Source organism: Gobio gobio, assembly GCF_949357685.1.
Source record: "Gobio gobio genome assembly, chromosome: 22".
NCBI classification, from domain to species: domain Eukaryota; kingdom Metazoa; phylum Chordata; class Actinopteri; order Cypriniformes; family Gobionidae; genus Gobio; species Gobio gobio.
The window spans coordinates 41,721,496-41,741,506 of record NC_137118.1 but is presented as its reverse complement, the minus strand read 5'-3'; the positions used below and the strand labels follow the sequence as shown (position 1 = coordinate 41,741,506).

Genomic DNA, 20,011 nt, shown 5'->3' with positions numbered 1-20,011 from the left:
TTATTTTGAAGTTGAAGATCATGCAAATAGCTTCCATCTATAATATAAGTTAACACTATGCAGCGGTAGTTTTATAAGATATTATTGAGCTGTTGTATTATTCAATTATCTTCAATAAACACGTATAAGAAAGAAACAACCCCGGTTTGTCGACATGCAGATTGCTGTTTGTGGTGGATGTTGCACTTTTCATCATTTCACCATTCACAACTCTGGGTTCATTATTCAGAGTCACATTTCAGATTAAAATCAAACGCAACAGAAAACACAAACTAGCCTCGACTAGGTCATGTGACTTCAGAAATCTTTTGACGGGTTGTCAAAAACAGTACCAGTTATCAGGAAGCCCCCTAATCAAACCACGTTCGCAAATATGAGACCGTTTTCCAATTCTGCTAGACAGAAAGACGACACCAACAAAAACATCCCTTCAAATCTGCCGAAAAGAGCCGACTGTGCGTTATGGCTTTCAACACTTTTAATATAGTGACTATGCTTTCACATTCAAGATATCAGTGCCATTGCATTGTAAAACCACACACGTACACACACGTACACACACACACACACACACACACACACACACACACACACACACACACACACACACACACACACACACACACACACACACACACACACACACACACACACACACACACACACACACACACTCACACTCTTAAAAAGGTTACAAAAAAAACAACGATACTGCCTTAACACCACATAAATTAGATATAAAAAGTTCCTGTGTGTACAGAACGAAAAGAAAAACGAAAGAACTACCTGTGGGTGCCTGAGTCGAGGTGAATCGCAACGCTCCTGTGACGAAGGTAGAAACGTGTCAAAATTCGTCTCATAGGTTGCCGATCACCGTGGTAACCAGAATGGCTATTTAAATCTCGAACACGCGTGGCCGGCCAACGGCAGAACGTTTCCTACTGCTTTACAATAAAGGCCCTTAAACACAACATGCTGTACGCTCTCAAAACGAGTCTCGCCGGTTCTACAACATCCCTAGAGAAAAAGACGACAAACTTATTTCCCTGCTCAGAGAGAAAACTATAACCCGTACCGACACTTGCTCTGTCTTTACTCGATAGTTTTGTCTTATTTTCCAGTTCAAATATCTAAACATTCCTCAATGAATAGATTTTCTTGTTTGCAGCAAAAACCCACTTAGTTTTGACTTAAAGGGGCCATGACATGAGAAATCAAATTCGTTTGACATATAAGAGGTCTTTGTACCATTAAAACATCCTGCAAGTTTCATTGCTTAAAATGTTCCCCTCATTAGAAACAAAGCATGTGTTTAATCAAGCTCAAAAAACGGCTCGTTTTGATATTGCAGGATCTGTGACGTCACACTGGCGAATACATTTGCATACGACTGCCTCCAGAGCAAGACATCGACCAATAGTTATACATCATTGCATCATAGGCCCCGCCCACTGCCATCAGTCGCCTACACTGGATGTGAGCGTTGTGTCAAAAGCAAATAGAAGCCATTATAATGACTGACACTGTCCATTGACTTTGTATTGCGTGAAGCAGCCTCCTTGTCATTTCTGACTAACAAAAAATAGAACAAAAAAACACAGAACTAAGTTTTTATAAGCTGTCGACCCCAAAAAATGAGCGTTTAAGGAGACAAAAGTGGAGACAGGCAATAAGACGTGAAGCTTCAGCAGGAAGAATGGGTCAATTTTGGGATCCTGACACTCAGTATGCCTATGTGTGCAGTAAACATTTTGTTACTGTTAAGTCAAATATCCAAATGTCAGTTTTATATATTATATTTCCAGTCGCTGATTACGTTCCCCTCTAGTGGGTGTAGTTCACAGTGTAATAACACTCTGTCTCAATTGCCTGTATCCACTTTTGTGTCCTTAAACGCTCGTTTTTTGCGTCAACAGCTTATAAAAACGTAGTTCTGTGTTTTTTAGCTTGTTTGCTGTACACCCTGTCACGTATCTGCTTTTAGACATTTTTCTGTTTTTTGTTCAGAAATGACAAGGAGGCCGCTTCACGCAATGCAAAGTCAATGGAGACGGTTTGATTGTTTCCCCCCGGTGGGCGTGGTTTTCAGATTATGGCGCGTGTCGCTCTGTATCTATTTACTGACAAGCCTCAAAAGGAGCCGCGCCTTAAAAACGGATCATTTTAGACAGAGGGTCAAAATGAAGCTTGATTTTCTGCAAAAAAATCTTTATTAAAGGGATAGTTTGCCCAAAAATGAAAATTCTGTCATCATTTATTCGCCCTCAAGTTGTTCCAAACCTGTATGAATTCATTTCTTCTGCTGAAGAAAATATTTTGAAGAATGCCGATAACCAAACAGTTAATGGTCCCTATTGACTTCCATAGTAGTTTTTTTCCCCCTATATTATGGAAGTCAATGGGGACCATCAACTGTTTGGTTATCGACTAGGGCTGCGCAATATATCGAAATATCGCAAATGTACATACCGCAATATGCATATCGCAAGGGCACGCAACATCTGAATGATTTTAATAGGCTACTTCAACATTGTGAAAAGTGTACGTTTTAGGTTGACGCATTATGTGACTTGCTTGATGTTAAAAAGAGTTATTAAACGCAATAACTTGCGAAAAACAACTTCTTGCAGTCTCGTGCTGTCTGCTGTCTGACACACCAAAACGTGCACACAAGCCATTCTTTTTTTCGTGTCGTGTTACACACTCAAACTGTCAAATACACACACATTTATGTCAAAATGGCTGTTTGATGAGTGTTCATGTAAACACAGTCGGTAATGCTTTAAGTGAACGATATCAGTTGGGTAAAGAAATAGATTTTACAAACTTAAAGCAATATCGTATCGCATATCGAATATCACATTTTTCTTCAATATCGCACAGCCCTATTCGACATTCTTCAAAATTGTGTTCAGCAGAAGAAAGAAATTCATACAGGTTTGGAACAACTTGAGGGTGAGTAAATGATTCTGGGTGAACTATCCCTTTAACATTATAAGCAAAAAGCAAGGATATTAATAAAAAAAATAATAATTCATGTCATGACCCCTTTAATATCTTAGGACACTTTTCTTTTGTATCTGTATCTTGATTTAAGGATGATTAGGTATTTGTACAGGAAAACAAGAAAAATTCACATTCTTACAATCTCACAGACAACTTTAACCGAACTTAGTAAATAGCATCTCAGATAAGACCAGATCAGCACTGATTGTCAGGACACATCAGTCGCTAGCCAATAAAAGAGATTATGCTCCAATTTCGAGACAAACAGCTCCGTTTGAAGGAAATTCAACTTGGCAACCTGCAGATATATGAGGCAAATCTCAATGATGTGATGATGTCAGCTGCCTCTACGAGATCTGATTGGAAAGTCAACGGTGAGCACGAAGCACCCTGATTATACAGACACTGATCACGGTTACGGGAAATCTGTGGCTAAGAGACATCGACTATGGCCCGGTTTCACAGATAGGGCTTAGATTAAGCCAGGATTAGGCCTTAGTTCGATTAGGACATTTAAGTATCTTTTATAAACGTGCCTTAGAAAAAAAAAACATTACCGGTGTGCATCTTGAGACAAAACAATGGCACTGACATATTTTAAGATATGTACGTGCAAGTTGCTTTCAGTTAAAACGGCTCAAACATGCGTTTTAGTCTGAGACTAGCTGAAGCCTTGTCTGTGAAACCGGGGGTACGAGTTTTGAATCGTAAAACCACGCGTGTGCTGCCGCCGTTTTATTTGAATTTAAACAGCGAGCCGCGAACTTGAACATGTACAGCGCTGCCGAAGTACACTTCAGATTACTTGAACACCAAAAAACCCCAAAAACAATCGATAATACTTAAAATCCATGCTTAAAAAAAGAGAGAGAACTCAAAGGTGTTTTAAAACAAAACAGTAATTTGACCATCAAATATACAATCTCAAGAACAACAGCAATACTTAGAATCCTGACGGAAGTAATAATCATTATAATAGTAGTAACAATAACAAGAATACAATAATAATAATAATATTTTATTAAAACATGATCTACTGTATTTGGGAGTACCTGGGCTCAGGGGGCATAAGGCCAGTGAAGACGAAAGTGGAGCGCAAAGGACTGTGGATAAGAAGGCAATCGTGCGGGTTTTTAGAACTCTAGACGGGAACCTGGAGTCTATGATCGCTCTCGATGATTAATATATGCAGCGCTGCTCTTGCGTCGGCGGTGAGTCTTGGCATAAAGACGTGCTGGGTGGAGTCAGGGGTGAGGGGGACGCTGTGTTTCGAGAGCAGCCCAGCAGGTAGAGAGATAACTGTTGGTTTGCATGCAGGGGGAGGATGGCTGTGTCCAGCGTTGGAAGGCTGGAGGTTTCGGAGCGCTCCGACGCTGGACCTCTGCTGCCGTCCCATCAGTCCTCCCTGTTCTTCACCTCCGCATCTAATGTGTCCGCTGCAGGGCCAGTCTGAAACACACAGAGAGAACGAGAGTTCAAATCAACACAGTGTTCTTTAAAGAATGCTCTAAATACAAAATGCACATCAATTAAAAAAACTATATATAAAATAAAAAAAACTGTCATTCATTTGTTTTTGTTTTTAACTTATTACATTAATAAATAATTAATCAACAAATTAAATTACATTTATTTACACTAAGGTTCAAAAGTATGAGGTTTTTATTGTTGTTTATGGATTATTGACTCTTTTGCTCACCGAGGCAGCATTAACTCAATCAAAAATACAATAAAACAGTATTATTGTGAACAGGGCCGTAGCTGGCAATTTGGCCATTTCTAATTATTAAATTATATTATATTATATTATTATGTCTATGGTGGTTATGGCCCTGTACGGTAGGTCTAGAAGATATGTGCATGGAGGCTCACATCTGGTGTCATGCACTTAATAAGGATTTCTAACAAAACAGACAAATAAATAAATGCAAATAAAGGTTATTGCTTTTACTTATTTTATATGCAAAGTTGTATATAAATATTATATCAAAACAATGGCATTAAGCGACTAATAACCTATTATTGTGCAAGACAAACAAATAAAATAACAACAAAAGATAAGAAATTAGTAATATGATGATAAAATAAACTACCAGGAATTTAATAGGCCTATAAAATGCATTTCCAGTCAGTCTGATGTCTAACAGCTGAGATAAATATTCAGAAATTAAAATGAATGCAGTCAAATGTAAAATAAAACCATTTAAGTCTTCATTTTTGATAAAGACTAGTTGCTATTTTATTAAATAAAGCTGATAAATGTATTCATGAATTCCCATTTTATTGACAGTATTGTTAACAATATCACATCAGCAGCCGGCAAGTCTGTAATCCTTTTGACACTCACATCTATTTTTCTGCATGTTATATACAAACCAACAAACTACATAATAGCGCAAATACACAATGACTTTGAGCGTGCAATTGTTCGGGCGGTGCACGCCACGCCATATACAGAGATGTGACCATAGCGGAGTGCGCGGGCGGTTGCTCTTATTAAGTGTCCATTCGGGGCACGGCACCCCATCACATTGACTCCCTGGCTATACAGTGCACTAACCAGTGCAAGTGCAATGTTCCTGGCCTCACTCTCCTTTTCATGGCGTTACTGGTACCATAACTGTTTTCGGTTTTAATATATTTGTTTGTTTGAATAGAAAGTTCAAAAGAACAGCATTTTTTTTAAAAAATGTTCTGTAACATTATAAATGTCTTTACTGTCACTTTTGATCAATTTAATGCATCCTTGTTGAATAAAAATCGTAATTTCTTTAAATAAATCTGAATGAATATAGTGTACATTTTTGGTAACACTTTATTTTAAGGTGACATAGTTACACGTTACTACATGTACTTACTATAGTAAAAACAGTAAATGATGCATAATTACAGGTAACTAACCCCAAACCAAACCATAACTCTATAATAAGGACATGTTGTGTAACTACGTCACCTTAAAAGAAATTGTAATTACATTTATTTTTACTTTATTTTCAACTTTAATATACGTTGATTTAGATCTAATTATGACATACACTATATTGCCAAAAGTTTTGGGACGCCTGCCTTTACATGCACATGAACTTTAATGACATCCCATTCTTAATCCATAGGGTTTAATATGGAGTTGGCCCACCCTTTGCAGCTTATAACAGTGAAGGGGGCAGATTCTGAAATCCACTACCACTTCAATATACCTATAAAAACGTATATATAGATATATATATTGAATATAAGGCAAGTATATTGAAGCGGTAGTGGATTTCAGAATCAACCCCCTGTCAACTAACATATATATACACTAATTACATTTATAATCAATATTTATCCTCCTGTATTATTATAATAATGATTCTTTCCAGTTATGATATTACTTAATCAATAGAACCACTGTTTATTGTTTCTTCATATCTGTTTTCTAAAGTTTGTATTTGGTCTCTGAGGAGTGACTGAGGGTCTGGTCTAGGGATGTGTGATGTGTCGCTAAACACTTGATTTCAGAACATGTTGTCGTGTGTTTGGATTTTGGAGGTATCACACACCCCTAACATGCCAGGAGAGCAGTAACAGTGCTTACTCACTTAGCCCAGTTTCCAGAGATGAAATATGGATTTGTCTTTCATTTTATATTATAATTTATTCATTTTATATTTTCTTTTACTGAAACACTAAAGAACTATGGTGAATACTGTCTGTACCTCTCACTGAGAGAAAGCACGTTATCAGTATGATTGAACTGGAGCTAAATTAACTCCAGCCTTGGAGAGACTGTGTATCTGTGTATGTGTGCAATATTCTGTGTTACAGATCAGTATTGGAGGTGGATTACGGGCATCCTAAGAGATGGGTGGACTTGTTTTCTGGGCAAGCTGACGCCTGCTCCAGATCTGGAAGGTCACTATGTGCCTAATTCCGGGGTGAAGACGTCAACAAGTGATCTATGGACACGTGCATCTGATTAACTGACAATGTGTGGAAATTTACTATGACTGTCTATTTTCTCTTAGCCAATCAGAATCATTCAACTTGCAGTAATGACGTGGCTAGACCTTGAAAACAGTATAACTGTTGAGAAATTGTCTGTACGAAATCTGGTAGAGAGGGAGCACGGCCTACAAACTCCTTGTGAGACTTCAAGCTGGCTTCAGCTGATGAAACTGCAAACTATTCTTCAGTACATTTTTCTTTAATTAATTGCGCTCCTGACTCTTGGTCTTCATTTTTCATAACTGGTCTTGGGTCCTAAACTGTTATCCCCTAACAACAGCTTCAACTCTTCTGGGAAGGCTTTCCACAAAGTGTAGGAGTGTTGATGGAAATTTTTGACCATTCTGAGCTTCTGAGAGCGACCCATTCTTTCACAAATGTTTGTAGAAGCGTCTGCATGCCTAGGTGCTTGATTTTATGCACCTGTGGCCATGGAAGTGATTGAAACACCTGGATTTAATGATTTGGAGGGGTGTACCAATACTTTTGGCAATATAGTGTATACAGAAATCCATTTTCACACCAACCAAAAGACTCAAACATTATTGTGAACTAGATTTGGGTCTGTACCACATGTGCAGGAAATGCACAAATGCAAAGCGTCACCTTCACTGGAGAGGAGCAGCTGGCGCGCCGGAGCAGTGGAAATGAACGTTCTGCCATTTGGAGTCCCGGCGGTGCCACACGCGAGTCTCCTCCGATTGGCTGCTGCGCGGCCGGCCCTGGCCATCCACAAACTGGGTGAGGCGGATGTAGGCGATGCAGGCGGCGTCTTCTCCGATCAGGTGCACATGAGGGTTTAGGATGGTGGTGTGGATGGGCTTACTGTTCTTGGAAAGCACTGTACGAATGGAGAAAGATCATGTGTATGGTGCAACACATAAATTATTTCATGCATGTTAGTCCTTCTGCTTTAACACACTTACAGTTCTCAAAGTAGAATCTATGGAAGTCCATCCCCTCAACCAGGTTCCCCAAAGCCTCGGGTTCAAAGGATGTCAGTCCAGGGTCACAGATTTTCCTATTACAATGATCCCATTGTGTATTATTATTCATGTAGCGGCTATAAACATGTGGACAGTTTAACCAACTTGCTCAGTAAGGTTCTCTAATTAAACCTTTGCTCCACTATGAGAGTATAACTGACTGTTGAAGAAGACAGTTTACACTAACGCCTGCTATAGTGTCCCTTGTGGCAAAACTGAGAATGCAACATAACATTTAAAAAAGGGAGTGTCTATTTACACAAAGTACAAATAACCCGGCTTGTTGGCAGATGCAATTTACACTAACTCCGCCCACTGACGTCTGGTTGGGCCAGACAAAATTATGGAAGACACCGGCTTGTCACCAGTAGCAATAGTGTAGGAGTAACGCATGTGGCAGAAAGTTTTGACACAAATCGACCCTGAAGCCCTTTTCCCATCACATATCATAACGGATAAGGCATTTATTTTCAATAAAAATGAAGAAAATATTCGATAAAATGGAAATAAAGTGTCTAACGTGTGTTTAATAATAAAGTGTTTATCGGTTAAGGGTAGGTGTAGCGAGGGCTTTATTGTTCCAATAAGGTGGCATTCATTTAATAATTGTAATAAATATAATAATTGACACTGTACATGTTATTATTGCACACCATTTAATGTACAACAACACTGAGTGTTGAAAGTATCTGCCACTATTTATAAGTATAAATAGCAACTACTATTTACTATTTACACTTACTTAAACTGCTATTTTAGAATCTATCGCTATTTTCACTTAAAATAGCGGCTGCCTTTAAAAAAATGCATGACATCTGGCTTGAGTAGCTAAAAGTATTTGCATTCTTGTATTTGTACAGAGTGTGTTTTGGGCCAAAGTGGGTTGTGTTTGCGAGAAAGCATGAGGCAACGTACGCATAGGCCTCAAAGTCCCCATTATTGATGGCTTCTATCAGCTGCTCCGTGATCTTGATGATTTCCTGCTTGCGTGCTGTAAGAGAAAACACAGACACACACAATCACAAACACATGCAGAGTTCAAGCTAATTGATCCCATATTGGTCTCACCATTTTCCCCCCACTAAAAATGATGATTTATGAAAAAAAAGGGGAAACCTTTTACTTCAGGTATAGGAATATTTTACTACGTAAATTTAAACCCCTATACATTTTGACTTTTCCATCTTTTAGTCCATGTCTATTAGCTTTGAGATCTATATGTCAGTGTACCCGCTTAAATATAATTTTAGCAGATATATGCTTAAAACTGAGAAGCTCTTTCTGGAAAATATAATAGTTTGGTGTCAGTAGGTTTTTGAAACCTCAAAAATGCTCACCAAGGCTGCAATAATTTGATCAAAAATAAAGTAAAAACTGTTATATTGTGAAATATTATTAATCAGGTCGATAATTATTAATATTATTATTGTAATATATTTCAGTGATCAAAGCTGAATTTACTGCAGCATCATTACTCCAGTCTTCAGTGACACATGATCCTTCAGAAATCATTCTAATATGATGATTTGCTGCCCGAGAAACATTTCTGATTATTATCAATGTTGAAAACTGTTGTGCTGCTTAATATTCTTGGGGAAAATATTAATATATTTCCTTTTAAGATTATTTGATGAATAAACCGCCTTTATTTGAAATGGGAATGTTTTGTAACATTATAAAACAGTGTCACTATTGATCAATTTCATGTGTCCTTGCTGAATAAAAACATTAATTTCTTACTGACCACAAACTTTCGAACGGTACTGTATGTCCTGCCCAACTTCCTGTTTCCATAGGAAATACAACAGCACCGGAAAGGAAATGGATTCTTTTAAACTACAGACTGACAGAGCCAAATACAATTGTTCCTTTCTGTTGTGCATGACAGGAACAGACAAATGTCAAGCTTAAGTAAGAGTTAGAGGTCAGAGAGGTCAGATCCTTCTGAACCCAGACCGGAGCGGCTGAGAAAGGTGTAGTACTCCAGCTCTGTTGTGGACTTACCTAGTTTCTCAGTCATGGTCTTCAGTCTTTACCTTCATCCATTCCTCCTCAACTCTCTGACCAAACTCCCCCCCCCCGATAAAATGTGTACCTTGACCGCTGACTCACAAAAACACTTCATCTAAGTGACATTTCAAGCACTTTCCTCCACCTGGTCTTCTCTTGTCTTTTCCTTGTTACCCGCATGAAGCTAGTCGAGCTATTCCTGGATCCTTAGATAAGGCTTACTCCATGTTTCCTCTCCCTCTCCCTCCCTCACGGCTTCCTGCTCCACTTTAGGGGAGCTTAGTTGCCTCGACACGTCCTTCAGTTTCTCCTTGTCAATCTGACACTGCAAGCCTGATCTAAAGTCTCAGACTGTGGTTTCAGCTTTGATAAACGTTCCACTTCCTTCAAGCGAAAACTGTACGTATGGAAGTACGTGGAAGTCACAATACCACAAACTAGACTCCGGAAAATGTCACTTCAGATGTTTAAATGCTGCGCTTTTATCAGGGAAAACTGCCTCGGTCTACTTCCGAATGTCATCTGTTGGTCACAGGGTTGATGGGAATTCTGAGATGGTGCTGTCAGCTGCAGACTGTTAAAGCCCCGATATACTCATGGCAATGCCCTTTTTTAATCTTCGCTTAGGGGTAAAAAGAAGCTTGAAATACCATGCTTTGTGCTTTCCTCTCAATATCAAAATAAAAACACAACAAAACATCCGCCACACAGGCCTGTCAATTTTCCCTCTCAAAAGAAGAAAACAAAAATATGTGAACAAAATGCAAGTTTTGGCCACTTGTGTTCCACACACAGCACACTAAAAACAGTGTGAATGTGAATAATACATAAAATGACTAAATGTACCAAAAGGGTGATATTAAAAGTTCAAATTCAGTATACACCTTATTGATGATGCACACTATATACAGGCAGGCAAATGAGGCTGGAGTATGAATGCAGCGCTCTAAATGGTTAAGCGCTTTCTTTATAATGGTTTTCTATGGAAAAACGCTTCATGCTCAACTGCAAGTTGCATTTATTTAAAGAGTTTATCAGCTTGCCTGAACATAGTATGCATGATCAATAAGGTGTACACTGAAATTGTTATGCAAAATTCTCTTTTACATGGTGTTTGAACGGGTGTGTGTGGGCAGTGTGTGTGCACAACCACCCTATAAATGGTAAAAATCCACCCACTGTCCATTTCCACGCAAAATGTCATTTATTACTCACCCTCATGCCGTTCCACACCCGTAAGATATTTTTGTTGAAAGCCGATGGCTCAGTGAGGGCTGTATAGATAGCCAGCAATGACTTTTCCTCTCTCAAGATCCATTAATGTACTAAAAACATATTTAAATCAGTTCATGTGAGTACAGTGGTTCAATATTAATATTATAAAGCGACAAGAATATTTTTGGTGCGCCAAAAAAACTAAATAACGACTTATATAGTGACGGCCGATTTCGGAAGCTTCGGAGCGTTTTGAATCAGCGGTTTGGAGCGCCAAAGTCACGTGATTTCAGCAGTTTGACACGCGATCCGAATCATAATTCGACACGCTGATTAATAACGCTCTGAATCTTCATGAAGCATTGTTTTGAAATCGGTTATCACTATATAAGTCGTTATTTAGTTTTTTGGTGCACCAAAAATATTCTCGTTGGTTTATAATATTAATATACACTCACCTAAAGGATTATTGGGAACACCTGTTCAATTTCTCATTAATGTAATTATCTAATCAATCAATCACATGGCAGTTGCTTCAATGCATTTAGGGGTGTGGTCCTGGTCAAGACAATCTCCTGAACTCCAAACTGAATGTCAGAATGGGAAAGAAAGGTGATTTAAGCAATTTTGAGCGTGGCATGGTTGTTGGTGCCAGACGGGCCGGTCTGAGTATTTCACAATCTGCTCAGTAACTGGGATTTTCACGCACAACCATTTCTAGGGTTTACAAAGAATGGTGTAAAAAGGGAAAAACATCCAGTATGCGGCAGTCATGTGGGCGAAAATGCCTTGTTGATGCTAGTGGTCAGAGGAGAATGGGCCGACTGATTCAAGCTGATAGAAGAGCAACTTTGACTGAAATAACCACTCGTTACAACCGAGGTATGCAGCAAAGCATTTGTGAAGCCACAACACGCACAACCTTGAGGCGGATGGGCTCAACAGCAGAAGACCCCACCGGGTACCACTCATCTCCACTACAAATAGGAAAAAGAGGCTACAATTTGCACAAGCTCACCAAAATTGGACAGTTGAAGACTGGAAAAATGTTGCCTGGTCTGATGAGTCTCGATTTCTGTTGAGACATTCAGATGGTAGAGTCAGAATTTGGCGTAAACAGAATGAGAACATGGATCCATCATGCCTTGTTACCACTGTGCAGGCTGGTGGTGGTGGTGTAATGGTGTGGGGGATGTTTTCTTGGCACACTTTAGGCCCCTTACTGCCAATTGGGCATCGTTTAAATTCCATAGCCTACCTGAGCATTGTTTCAGACCATGTCCATCCCTCTATGATCACCATGTACCCATCCTCTGATGGCTACTTCCAGCAGGATAATGCACCATGTCACAAAGCTCGAATCATTTCAAATTGGTTTCTTGAACATGACAATGAGTTCACTGTACTAAAATGGCCCCCACAGTCACCAGATCTCAACCCAATAGAGCATGTTTGGGATGTGGTGGAACGGGAGCTTCGTGCCCTGGATGTGCATCCCACAAATCTCCATCAACTGCAAGATGCTATCCTATCAATGTGGGCCAACATTTCTAAAGAATGCTTTCAGCACCTTGTTGAATCAATGCCTCGTAGAATTAAGGCAGTTCTGAAGGCGAAAGGGGTCAAACACAGTATTAGTAAGGTGTTCCTAATAATCTTTTAGGTCAGTGTATATGAACCACTGTACACACATGAACTGATTAAAATATGTTTTTTGTACATTAATGGATCTTGAGAGAGGAAATGTCATTGCTGGCTATGCAGGCCTCACTGAGCCATCGGATTTCAACAAAAATATCTTAATTTGTGTTCTGAAGATGAACGGAGGTCTTACGGGTGTGGAACGGCATTAGGGTGAGTAATACATGACATTATTTTAATTTTTGGGTGAACTAACCCTTTAATGCTAACTGCATGTTGCGTTTATATAAAGGGTTCATCAGCTTGCCTGTATATGCATCATCAATAAGGTGTACACTGAAATTGGTCTTTTAAAGGGGACCTATTATGGAAACATCTCTTTTACATGGTGTTTGAACGTGTGTGTGTGTGTCAGCAGTGTGTGTACACAATAGAGGCTGACATTTTGTCACAGGAATCCTGCGAGAAGGGAAACAAAACCACTAATAAATCACGTGATTGGGACGGGAGAGGTAAACATTTCAGTGGGAGTGGGCTGGACCGGGAATCATAATAACACTATGATGCCAACTATATACACAAATATACCATTTATATAAATTAACTATGTGTTTTAATTTTGAACTCAATTCTAGTTGCCCTGTCTGTCTTTTTATGCTCTCCTCTTTGCTTTGGTGTGCTGGTTAAGTGAATGACGTGCTCCACACACGTAACAGTTGGTGGCGGTAATACCACCAATAATGAGTGTGTGTGTGTTTGCTTGCCTGTATTTGTGTGTGTTTGCATAGATGATTTACATGGAATTTAATGTGTGAGCATCGTTTAAGCTGGCTTTCAGTTCAATACAATAACAAAAACTTGGATTTATATTCAACTAAGTAGGCATTGCAGTGATCTGTCATTCCTCTGGGATTAGGACGGGATTTCCCCCCAGTTTTTTTCGTGGGATTGGGATGGGACAGGATTTTTTTTGTAGGAGTGGGATGGGAGAGGTTTGAAAATCCCAACCACCCTATAATGGTAAAAATCCACCCATTCTGTTTTTTTTTTTATCCCAATAAATTATAAGCAGTAGGGGTGGGAATCTTAGGTACCTCATGATCCAATTCCGATTCTGGGAGTCGCGATCCGATTCCAAAACGATTCTTGATCTACTTTTTTCTTATTATTAATTCATTAGTTTACTGACTTGAAAATCTTAAACTCTTTTATTTAATGACATATGTAATTATAAGTACTTTTAAAAATAATTACAAATTAAAAAGATTTTATTAAAACAACTGTATAGCTTCAAAACATAAAATCAAGTAATAAATAATTAAAAGGAACCAAATAGAGAATATTAAAAGCAATAAACAGAGTGCTTTCAGTATTTAAGAGTATTTGAACATTTTCCCTTCAAGAGGTGTGAGTGGCTTTTATGTTTCTCAGATTTGTTTAATATGACTGATGACATCCTAGACAGCGGGGTTTCGAACTCCCGAAACAAACTCCAACGGCCTGGTTTAGTTTTGAAATGACATCAAACCAGTTTGTCCTTCGATTTCACTTAAAATATATCAGGGTCTTTAAAATCAAGTGCAATGTGGACTAGACTTTATGCTGAAAACACACACACTCACGCAACTATATACTCACTCTGCACAGACACAGAGGGGGGCGGGGGCGGGGGGGAGGAGGACTGGGGAGGGGGGGCAGAGGTTCGGGAGGAAGTCGACTCCGCCGGAGGTTGCGGGACAGGTGCACGGCCCACACTGCTCACCAGATCTGTGAACCGGGCTGAGTGGGTCGGGACAGGGAGGAAAGCATTAACCCATCGTGAAAGACAGAAAGATGAAGAACATGTCAACAGATGAAAAGGAAATGAATGACAGCAGCACCAGATCAAATAACAAGATGCACGGGGCAGTTGTGTCTGACTGAAGGGGATATGCGTCAATAACAAGGGTAAACGGTCAATGCATGGGCCGACTGACAGTATGAACAGGGTCCAACATTAAAAGTTCATGTTTTTATTTCCTAAGGGAAAAAAATAATGCACATTGCACATTCACATTACAATAAGTTAGATCAGTGACCTAGAAAAAGGTTATGGAGCCTGACATACAGTATGACTAGGTGAATACTACTCACTTTCTCAAACACTGTTACTGGAAACTTAAAAGTGCATGATAAGAACCGTTGATGACAGCGAAATAATCACTTTATTATTAAATTACTTTATTTAATACTTTAATTTCATATAAAATTATTACATTAAAAATGAAGTCAATTAAAACCGATTGCTAATATTGTTATTATTTTTTAGTAAATTACTTAATTTACCTAATTAATTAAATTAAATTAACAATTAAATACATAGATTATCAATATTATTATTAAATCATTAATATAAATAATTCATTATTACAAACTAATTACTTCAGAGACAAAAAAAGATTTGAACACATTATTAAATAATTAATTAGGTTACTTTATTTAATATAAAATTATTAAATGAAGTCAATAAAACCAATAACTATTATTATTTTTAAATTAAGTTAATGATCAATATTAATAAATAAAAAAATCATTTATTACAAACAAATAAATTATTAAATTAAGTTACTGTATTTAATAATAGTAATTTAATAATTAAACAATAAATTATTACATTCATAATTATTTTAAATGTGTAAATTGTGTTAATAATAATAATAATAATAATAATTAAAATGAATAACAAATTAATATTAACCATTATGATTACAATATTAAGAATTATTAAATGATTACTTAATTGACAAAAATATATTGCGACGAAATAATGCAACAGCCAAAAAATATATTCTGGACCCTGTGCATGAGCGTCATTGCTCGGGTCTGCGGGGCGCTGTACTCACTCTGCATGATGGGAGTCTGTGGAGGGGATTGGGTGGACAGGGCAGCTGCTTCAGTATCAGGCACAGCCGAGGGTCCTGAGCCCCTGCGGGCGCAGCCCAGGATGTCGGTCAGCTTGGTGGCTGTTTACACATCGGGGGTGATAATGATGACCGATGGCAGGTGGTAACAAGAGGATACTGAAGACAGACTCATCCAAACTCATGCATCTTAAAGGCACAGTATGTAAGATTTTTGGATTCAAATATCCAAAAAACACTCGAATATATTTAGTTGACTTGTGTACTTGCATTATCCCGAATGTTTCCAACAATGTTTAAATCCAGAGAAATCAGCTATTTTAATAAGTTTAACGGCCCGTGTCATTGCGTCGCTGGTCTATGGCGTCATATCCGCGGTACCCTCGATTACCAGTTTTACTTCCATAGAATCCGTAAAAACCCAACAGACGCTTTAACAGATTATGTGTTTTATTAGACAGGCAACTGTTCAGCTCAACACAGTTAGTCTTATTGTTTAAATCTCTTGTTTCAAATCTCACCCAAAAAGTAAATCAGACTATTTTGTCAAGTGGCTAACATATAATCAGAAAGAGCTTATTTGTAGTAACAGCATTTTCTACACCATACAATGTTTTAAAATTAATTTTAGCAACACAAGTCATCCAGTTTACATTAAAGGAACACTCCACTTTTTTTGAAAATAGGCTCATTTTACAAGTGCTCTAGAGTTAAATAGTTGAGTTTTACCGTTTTTGAATCCATTCAGCCGATCTTTGTATCTGGCGGTAGCACTTTTAGCATAGCTTAGCATACATCATTGATTCTGGTCAGTCCATTAGCATCTCATTCAAAAAATGACCAAAGACACTTTCAATATTTTTCCTATTTAAAACTTGACTCTTCTACAGTAACATCGTGTGCTCAGACCAACTGAAAATGAAAAGTTGCGATTTTCTACACCTAAATGGCTAGGAACTACTTCCTCATTCCTGCGTAATAGTCGCGGATCTTCGCGGCCGTACCATGGCTGCAGCAGTGCAATGATATTACGCAGCGCCTGAAAGTAGCCCCCAGCTAGGTAACTTTCAATGTGACCGGCACTAAGTTCGTGTAGTTGCAGAGAAAGTTTCAGGCTTGCAGCAGACAAATTGTGTTGTGGATTTACCTGTGTGATTAACCATGGTTCTGTGTGTTGTAAAGGGCTGTGAAAGTAAGTCGAAGGTGTATACTACCACCATGTTTCACAGAATACCAACGAATCATTGCGCCACTGCAGCCATGGTACGGCCGCGAAGATCCGCGACTATTACACAGGAATGAGAAAGTAGTTCCTAGCCATTTAGGTGTAGAAAATCGCAACTTTTCATTTTCAGTAAGTCTTAGCACACGATGTAACTGTAGAAGAGTCAAGTTTTAAATAGGAAAAATATTGAAAGTGTCTTTGGTCATTTTTTGAATGAGATGCTAATGGCCTGATCAGAATCAATGATGTATGCTAAGCTATGCTAAAAGTGCTACCGCCAGATACAAAGATCGGCTGAATGGATTCAAAAACGGTAAAACTCAACTATTTAACTCTAGGGGACTTGTAAAATGAGCCTATTTTCAAAAAAAGTGGAGTGTTCCTTTAATATGATATTCTAATATCGGTCTAGCTTACTACAATGTGCAACAAGTGTCACAGCCAACAAGCGAACGCATCGTTGTAACATAACATCACTCAAACATATATTAAGTATGATTTTTTGACCAATTTTAATTAGTCAAATAAAGTGACCTGTATGAGTAGTAATTCAGCAGTTGTGGCTTTTTCATTAGAATGAAATAAACTAATGCGAATCTAAGTGATCAAACCTTATTGTAACAATGTTCAAGTTCGGGAAAGCAGGATGCAAACATTGGGCCTCATTCATTAAACACTTCTTACCCAGCCGTCCAATCAGTGGAGGATGGGTGGGACAAATACTACACCGACCAATCACTTGTAAAACGATTGAACAACAATGGAGTTAAAATGGCTGGTTACTGCATTTTTATAGTCAGTAATATTCTTCAAAATGAGATGCACATTACTGCCATGCCACCAAGCTGGCCGTTTTCAGAAGAGCACCAGACATTTTTTAGCTGGCTAAAAATGCTTTGGTGGGCACACGATAATTTAATATTTATTGCTAGGCATATGGCCAATCAGTCTCTTTAGCATTTATGCGATATACTGCAGTCAAACCTGAGAAGGGAGTCCAGAAGATTCCACAGCATTCCTGGACATTTGTGTAGTTGTAACTCATGGGCGTGGATTATGCAAATTAGCCCAGACGCCCTATTTATGAATGTTTGGAATTCATTTTTATACTCCCATGATTCCACGCTCATTCACGCCGTCGTCAAGAATAATTACATACTGTGCCTTTATGGGTGTGCATGCAGGTAAGGTGCCTAAGTGCGTGCCAATCCATCTGCTGCCTTAGGGGGTCAGCGTACAGGCAACAATAGCGAGTTGGTCAGCAAGAGAAAGTGGGTTGCTTTCATTAAAGGGGATTTTACATTTTTAACAGTCTTTGCTCTTTGGATGCCACAGTGATCAAAACCCCTTCCTGTTAGGCTTCAGGAAAACCATGCTTGCACTGCACTCAAATGGACTAAAGTAAAGGTCAAAGTCTTACATCTACACTTATTAGGGGTTAAAGGGATAGTTCACAAAAAAACTGTCTGTCATCATTTACTCAGCATCATGTCATGTCCAAACCGATGAAACTTTGGTTAATCTGAGCTTCTCACCCAGCGCAATGCGACCCAGACGCCAGGCACAACGCAAGTGTTTTTTGCTAGTTTCAGCCCGATGCAGTTCTCATTTTCACATCCAGCGCACATTTTCACATCCACTTTAAATAGTAACAATGAGGCCATCTGTTCGCCCATGGGTGTTCAGGCGCATTGTTGGCGTGTTGCCATTTTGAGGCAACTGAAAACGACTGCGCCATTGACCAACAAAAACCTGCTCTAAAGTCAATAGCACAGTATTTTTTGTGTTATCTAAAGGGTGTGTTAGTAATATGCGCCTAAAGGCGGGTACACAACGTGTGTACACTGTTTATTACACACACAGGGACACGCAGCAAACAAACATTTTTAAATATTAAAAATAAAAGGAATCCTCTCTGGAGAAGCGTTTCCGCTCGCAAATAATATAGTGAATCTGAAACTGGCTTTTAAAGGGAATGGGAGATAAGACTCTGATTGGTTTATTGCACGTTACGCACAAAACACACCCATGACTCATTAAGAGACTAGGTACAACCCTTTTGGACCATGCGCCTGGCGTGGCGACCGTTTTTTTCCGTTGTTAAACTGGCAAAAGTGGATTCGGACACGCCCTAAGTGCACCTGCGCCATGCGCTCAGATCGTTAAAATAGGGCCCCATGTCTGTGTTTATATGCAAATAAAACCTAAATTAAATGAGTTCATCGTATAAAGAGAGTGCATCTCTTCACAGGATTTGAATTAAACTGCTCGATTCATTTTATGACGCCTTTAATGACCTTTTCGGATCTTTTAAATTTGGTTACCTGGACTTTCAATGGAGAGATAGAAACCTCTCGGGCTTCATTAAAAAAAAAAAACCTTAATTTGCGTTTCAAAGGGGAACGAAAGTCTTATGGGTTTGGAATGACATGAGGGTGAGCACATTTTTTCATGTCTTCTACGCTACGCATCCCTAACGATTAATGAAGCAGAAAGACTACAGATAGCATTGTGCAAATTACACGACCTTTAACTATCATTACCCAAATTGATCTCATCAACCCATATTTTCATATCTATAAGCCACCTCAAGAGGAGCGAACAGAGAAGCGGTTTATTTTTCAGGGATTTGCTGAAGTTAGTGAGTGCTGATAGATGGCGTGCAAACCAGCCAGGCCAAACCAAACGAGTGCAGACCAGTCATTCTGAGACTTACAGAAGATGGCGGGGGCGGAGCCTGGCGGGGATTGGTTGACTTCAGAGGGGGCTTTAATTGAACTGCTATCTAGGCTTTTCCCTATTGAGCGGGAAGGAAAAGGTGGGAAGAGATTGGAAAGATGAGACTGAGAAAGGAGGGCAAACAAAGGCGGAACATGGCAGACTATTTCACAACATGACTGCAACCTATTATTGAGGCCGAGCCATTTACTGAGGCAATCTACTATTGAGGGTGACAAATAGTAATTCACATAATAAAAAAATTTGCAAGGTGAACCAACATTGACTCGTGTGAATAAAGCACACACACATATCCCACATCT

At 38.8% G+C, this 20,011-nt stretch overlaps 2 protein-coding genes across 30 annotated transcripts in view; both read right to left on the bottom strand.

Moving 5' to 3' along the window:
• Nucleotides 1–972, bottom strand: part of ogdhb (oxoglutarate dehydrogenase b) — a 29,272-nt gene extending 28,300 nt beyond the window's left edge. Inside the window, exon 1 of the mRNA XM_079804997.1 lies at nt 787–972. The gene's annotated coding sequence lies outside the window, so the exon portion shown is untranslated. The remainder of the gene's footprint in view (nt 1–786) is intronic.
• Nucleotides 973–2,687: 1,715 nt separating this feature from the next.
• Nucleotides 2,688–20,011, bottom strand: part of camk2b2 (calcium/calmodulin-dependent protein kinase (CaM kinase) II beta 2) — a 106,009-nt gene continuing 88,685 nt past the window's right edge. For 11 of the 29 annotated variants that reach the window (XM_079805022.1, XM_079805025.1, XM_079805030.1 and 8 more), the window contains 4 exons: nt 8,895–8,970; nt 7,920–8,014; nt 7,600–7,834; nt 2,689–4,455 (listed from right to left, as the gene is read on the bottom strand). In XM_079805022.1, coding sequence (XP_079661148.1) covers nt 7,602–7,834; nt 7,920–8,014; nt 8,895–8,970 — 404 coding nt within the window. In that variant the 3' untranslated portion in view covers nt 2,689–4,455; nt 7,600–7,601. Of the gene's footprint in view, nt 4,456–7,599; nt 7,835–7,919; nt 8,015–8,894; nt 8,971–14,483; nt 14,625–15,727; nt 15,848–19,686; nt 19,768–20,011 lie in introns of all 29 variants that reach the window. The other 18 variants (XM_079805015.1, XM_079805038.1, XM_079805040.1 and 15 more) reach the window with 5 other exon arrangements.